Source organism: Oryza glaberrima, chromosome 6 (assembly GCF_000147395.1).
Source record: "Oryza glaberrima chromosome 6, OglaRS2, whole genome shotgun sequence".
In the NCBI taxonomy this organism is placed as follows: Eukaryota; Viridiplantae; Streptophyta; class Magnoliopsida; order Poales; family Poaceae; genus Oryza; species Oryza glaberrima.
The window spans coordinates 19,777,118-19,783,370 of NC_068331.1; the positions used below are offsets into that span (position 1 = coordinate 19,777,118).

The window sequence follows — 6,253 nt, forward strand, 5'->3', positions numbered from 1 at the left end:
CTTGCTCAAGTTGCAACATGTTGTCATCCAACACGGAGAAGGTTCACAGGAAAAAGAAACGGATTGTGTTCCCTTTCACCACGTCAAAGTTGAGCTTCAGAAAATGAAAGGGGATAAAGACATTGCTTACTTTCAGAAGTATGCACCAGCACCATCTCTCGGTTTATCTTATTCCAGATCAGATAGATGAATAGATGGAGTAAAATACATATAGAGTTAATTCTCGGCGAGAAAAATATCTCAATTACTCCCTATGCATACATTCCAAGTTCATTGTATCTTGTAAAGAAAATTTCCATTGAATTAAGTGTTAATAAAGTACTTATGTCATGCTCTTTCTTGCGTCATATTATTAATTCCGACGAATATAGCTCTAGAAGATGTAGATAAGATCCATGTCATCTTGTTTACTGATAGTGGAAAAAGTGAGGTTGAGATACAGATTCTATCACGATATACGTTATCATATTTTTCAAACTACTAGTACGTTTCGTGCGAAAACTTTCTATATAAAAGTTGCTTTAAAATATCAAATATATATATTTTTCAAGTTTATAATAATTAAAACTTAATCAATCATGTGCTAATAGCTTTCTCGTTTTACGTGCTCTAACTTAATCTTCATCTTTATTAGTTTCAAACACCACCTTAACCTATCTTGTCCAATGTTTTCTCATTAGCACTCCTCATGAGGAGATCTTTTTGTATACAAAAAATGGAATTTTTGTATGCAAGTCGCCTTAAGGTTCATTATTTTACTGTTTTGCTATATTCGGCCAAATATTTTACTAGTACGGTTCAGTCTGTTTTCTTGAATCTTTCATTCAAAAAACAATACTATTTGATTCATCAAACCGGAAGCAAAGCAAAACTTTGCTCTTGGATTCAGAAGTTTCAGGCTACAATACTAGAACTAGCGAGGTACTCCTGAAAACACGCAGACTGATCTCTGAAAGGCTGAAAGTCTGAAACTGTACACAAGTACACAACAACAACAACTGCACAAAGCCACAGAAGAACACAGAGGCGCATGCAGAGCAGAGCAGCGTTCTTCCGGCCGACCGGCCGGCGACGGCGACGGTCACATGACGGCGCAGGCGTGCGGGTTCTCGTCGCTGAAGTAGCTCCGCGCGGCGGCCGGCACGACGTCGCCGTGGTGGTGGCCGCCGCTGTACCCGTGGAGGTCGGAGTCGAAGTATCCGTGGACGTGGTAGTTGTACGAGCTCACCATCTTGCCTCTTCCGCTCATCCTGCCGTGCTGCACGCTGCTGTAGTGTTGGTGGTGGTGGGGCGCGCGCGCGGCGACGGCGACGGCGACGGCGGCGGCGGCGGCGGGCTTGATGGTTTGTTGGTAGTGGTGGTGGTGATGGTACGCCGGCTGCGCGTAGTAGGCTTGGTGGTGGTGGCGGTGGTCGGTGTCGTACGCCGACGGCCAGAGCACGGCGATCCTCCCGGAGCGCCGCGCCGCACGCAGCACCTTCTTCTGGCTCGCCGACCCCGTCACCGTCACCTTCCCCCTCACCCTGTCCACGTCCACGTAATCCACCCCTGAAGAAGACGACGACGATGATTAAGCGAGCTAAACTACAGGTTAACACTTAATCCACAGTGATTAACGGATTAATTGGTGCTAAATTTCTCAAAAGAGGATTATTGGCACGAACCTTGGAGCCTCTGGAGTGCCTTCCTCACGTTGTCCTCGCAACCGTCGCAGTCGATGTTCATCTGCATCTCCACGATCTGCATCAGCAGAAGATTTATTCAGCATCAGATCATCACCAGACTGAACCAGAGGAGACATAATTCACAACCATGCAACAACTCAAACCAATAATTACCGTCATGGCTAGGCTAGCTGCTGCGCTGCTTGAGTCCTGGAAGACGCCGCTTAATCACATAGATGCTAACTACAGTGTTCTGTATATGCACATATGACAGAGTTGTTAAGCTTCTCCTCTGCTAATAAGAGTGCTTTTCTAGGACACTGTGTGTGTGTTTGTATATATATAGTAGTAGTACACTACTAGTGTCTATCATTATCCAACTTAAAAAAATGGAGATGTGAAGTAGTAGTAGTAGTAGTAGGAGGAGGAGAAGAAACAAGAGATGCCAATAATTAGCATTGAGAATTTCCAAGTCAAGTCAGCTGCCAGCAGATGGATCAAGATAGTTAATCACTAGTGTCACCAAGCTGCAGCGTAGTTAATGCATGAGTTGCCGGATAATTTCGGCGTAGCTGTTGCCCTCTTCGTCGCAAAAACTAAGAAATGATGGGCCAACGAGTCATCGGCTTTGCTTGCATATCGCTGACGATCTGGCAATGACGACGACCGAGATGCATGATCCCGGTATCTTCCCGGCGATTGGCAGCGAGTACTGAAGTTGCGTGCGTTTGTTGGGATGCTTCTTGGTCAGGCCAGAATAGCGACGGTTGAAGTTAAGTTAATTAAGTTGACTCGACTCAGGCCCTGTTCGAACAAGCATTTTAGCTTAGCATAGCACTTTTTTTTTTTTAAAAAAAGAGAGGGGTGATCCTCCCATTTCATTACTGACATGACATGACATTAGGTCACCGCCGCCGGTAACCGCACGGTTATCGCGGTTACTGGGCTTATCACGGGGTACGGTAACGTAAATACCGCGGTAACCTCTTTAAATTCAAATAAATTTAAAAAATAATTTGAAATTTTAATGAATTTTGCACAGTTTTGTACGGTTTTTCACGGTTACCGGTAACCGTGCTTACCGCCGGGGTGCGGTAACCCCGGCCTCGGCGGTTTAGGAAATCTTGGTCCTTACAGAGTTTTGCTTACACTACTCAACAGTTAAAAACTACGACATGTATGCAGAAAAACATTCCCACATACGGGGGGTGCTTAGATTCAGAGGTGTAAAGTTTCGGTGTGTCACATCGGATATACAGACACACACATTTGAAGTAAAAAACGTAGACTAATAACAAAAACAAATTACAGATTCTGCATGTAAACTGCGATACAAATTTATTAAGCCTAATTAATCCATCATTAGGAAATGTTTACTGTAGCACCACATTATCAAATCATGGACTAATTAGGCTTAAAAAAATCATCTCGCAATTTACATACAAACTGTGTAATTAGTTATTTTTTCTATGTTTAATACTCTATACATATGTCCAAACGTTCGATATGACAGGGTATAAAATTTTTGCATGGGAACTAAACAGTGCTATAATCACAAGCACATAACCACACAAGATTCAAAAAATGTCTCTCGCTTTCTCTTAAGCTCCCTGCTCCAGGCGTCAGATGAAAGAATTCCACATGTGACTTGCGTTGCAGCTGTCAGCGACCACCTTCTTTAGCAGCACAGTCTTCACGCGTCCTCCGATTTCTGCGAGACAGCCCAAGCATCGATCCATAAACATAGGGTATGTTTACACTAAAATTAAAATTAAAAGTTTGGTTAAAATTAAAACAATGTGATAAAAAAAGAAAGTTTATGCGTGTAGGAAAGTTTTGATGTAATGGAAAAGTTAGAAATTTGAAGAAAATGTTTGAAACTAAACATGAACGAGATCTATTGGGACCTGAATTTTCTTCTTATTAAAGGACGATGCATTTCTACAGTCCCAAATAGTCCACATGATCGCAGCAATGCCCATCTCTGTCACTTTTTTTTTTGTCAATTTTCCAAAAATCATGTAGCCACGCCCCCCAAATAGGTCGCGTGTGTGCTGTTAATTGGTTTCAGCTCAAAAACACCATTTACCACATTCCAGAGGAAGGAAATATACCCTATGCACATAAGCTTCCTGTGCACACTCCGTACCCACCAACTAGCAAATATCACAGAAAATTCTAAAAAAATTAGACACATATTCCAATAGTATCGCACTTACGTGTGAAATCTTACCTTCAAATTTATTATATTTTAGCCTAAAAAAAGACAATTCTGACATATTTTTACCCCTTTACCCCTAAAACTGTTAGATTTTTCATTTTTTTTGTTACGGTTAAAATATAATAAATTTGAATATGAGATTTTATAGATATGTGTAATACTATTAGGAGTAAATGTCCATTTTTTTTAGAATTTTTCATGATATTTATTAGTTGGTGTGCACGGAGTGTGCACATGAAGCTTGTGTGCATATAATATGTTCTCCCATAGGAATGTAGCCATAGGACACTTTATGAATAAGTGTTCCATAGTTTCTTTATTTGCACAAAATTGGCATTTGGATTCTTTGCCCTTCCAGCCTCTCTTCAACAAATTCTCCATTATTAAGATGATGTTTTTCAATAAAAGCCAAAGAAAAACCTTCACCAAGTGTTTTGCAATATGAAGGCTGTATAAAAGGATTCGATAGTGAAAACACCATCTTTTGTCAGTTTCCAAACAGTCTTATCTTCAACATCAGACAATGCAATTGATTGCCATATGTTCTGTAACTTGTTCCATTCCTCTAGTTTTCTGTCATATAGGGTTCTTCTGAATTTGATCCACTAAAGCCTTTTTCCACTACCTGGGCAACCAACACCTTCTTTGTTAAAGTTATATTATATAGTCCAGGGAATTGGTCAGCCAGAGGACGGCGTACCTCCCATCCAGCTATCCTCCCAAAACAAGGTATTCCTCCCATTCTCTATCTTCTTCTCTCATAACTGAAGAAAAGTTTCCTTCACATTAATCAATCCTTTCCAGAATTGATAATCACTAGGGTTGGGCTTCTTTTGAGTTACACTAGGGTTGGGCTTCTTTTGAGTTAGGGTTTTTTATTAGAGGTATTTTGATCTAAGCAAGTCCTGCCAAATACCATGTTCATTTTTCTAGTTTCCATAGCTATTTCCCAAGCAGGGTTGTATTCATTTTCCCTAGCTCTAAAACTCCCAACCTCTTTAGGTGTACATACAGTGGGCCAATTTACTAGATGTTACTTCCTAACACCGTGATCCTCTTGCCATAAGAATCTAGCTTCGAAAAATTCCATTTTCTTCCTTACTCCCTTAGGGATCTCATAGAAATATAGCATGTATAAAGGACACTGCTCAAGCTGGCATTAATAAGGGTCAACCTCCCTCCTTTGGCAAAGAGTTTGCTCAGCCAACAGCTAAGTTTTCCTTCTATTTTATTTTCAGTGGGTGCTTGTCTATTGGTATCCCCAGATATTTCATGGGTAAATGCCCCACTTTCCAAGTTAGGATCCGCCTGCTTCCCTGCTCGCGCCGCGACGGAGAGGAAGGAGAGCTGGGGTCTACTCACACCGCCACCACCACCGCCTCGCTGCCTCGCCCTACGGTGAGCATACTGTCACTTTTAGTTTTTCATTCATCCGTCAGATTCGTTTTTCATCCATCTCATTCTGTTTCTCCATCTATATCAATCCATATTCAGCTGGTCACATTCTACATTGACACAAACACCGAACTCCAATTAGCTTCATTAACTGATCGACATAGTAATATAGTATGGATCAAGACACTATTACTTTCAGGAAATTGGTATGTCGGGAGGTGGTTCTCTCACCTCAGCATGCAGTACACACTGAATTCTTCCTCTAAACTAGGTTATTCCGGTTTCTGACGTACATGCTTTATGCTATTTCAGTCGGTGACTTACATGGTATATGCTCTATATGCTATTTCGGTTTGTGACTTCCACGTTGCTACACAAACATGAGGCGGCATCTTGATACAATGAAAAACGATGTCAACACCCTGCATATGTCTACATCATTATCTTTGATTGCTGATTTTGGCAAATCATATTAGTCAAATTGTTGTTTCTATTTATAATAGCAGCTCGAATAGAATGGATAGATATGTCAGTCTGCATATTATAAAGCTTTTGATTTTTCTGCTTATGAATCAGGATTCAGGATAGTAATCCTTTATCTTTTTTCCATCTCCTATTTCATAGATCAAATAGGCTTTCCTATTACATGGTTATTGAGCAAGCACGTTTATACCAAACAATCATTTTGTTTGTTGCTAGAACTATCAGGTATTGTGTGTTACAAAATTATGCCACCAATATCTTTTGGCAGTATATAACATGTTATAGATATGCATACAGCCTCCATGCAAAAGGAATTTGATTCTTATAGAGCTAGCCTCATAGTCATAGCCCAACCAAGTGTAGTAGCTCTATCATTACATTTTTTTTCCAATGCATTATCTTCCTAAAGGAACCACAGATCCACCCAATCAGCAATTTAGAACAGTATGATTACATTTAACACATAACTGTTCTTACACCTTTACACATG

General features: G+C 40.7%; 1 protein-coding gene across 1 annotated transcript; it reads right to left on the reverse strand.

Annotated features, from left to right (window-relative positions):
* Nucleotides 1-805: 805 nt before the first annotated feature.
* LOC127777626 (heavy metal-associated isoprenylated plant protein 29-like) lies at nt 806-1,986 on the reverse strand. Its single transcript, XM_052304226.1, has 3 exons — nt 1,839-1,986; nt 1,665-1,740; nt 806-1,548 (listed from the first exon to the last, which is right to left on the reverse strand). The coding sequence occupies exons 1-3, from the start codon at nt 1,842-1,844 to the stop codon at nt 1,082-1,084; spliced, it is 549 nt and encodes a 182-aa protein (XP_052160186.1). The 5' UTR covers nt 1,845-1,986; the 3' UTR covers nt 806-1,081.
* Nucleotides 1,987-6,253: the final 4,267 nt, after the last annotated feature.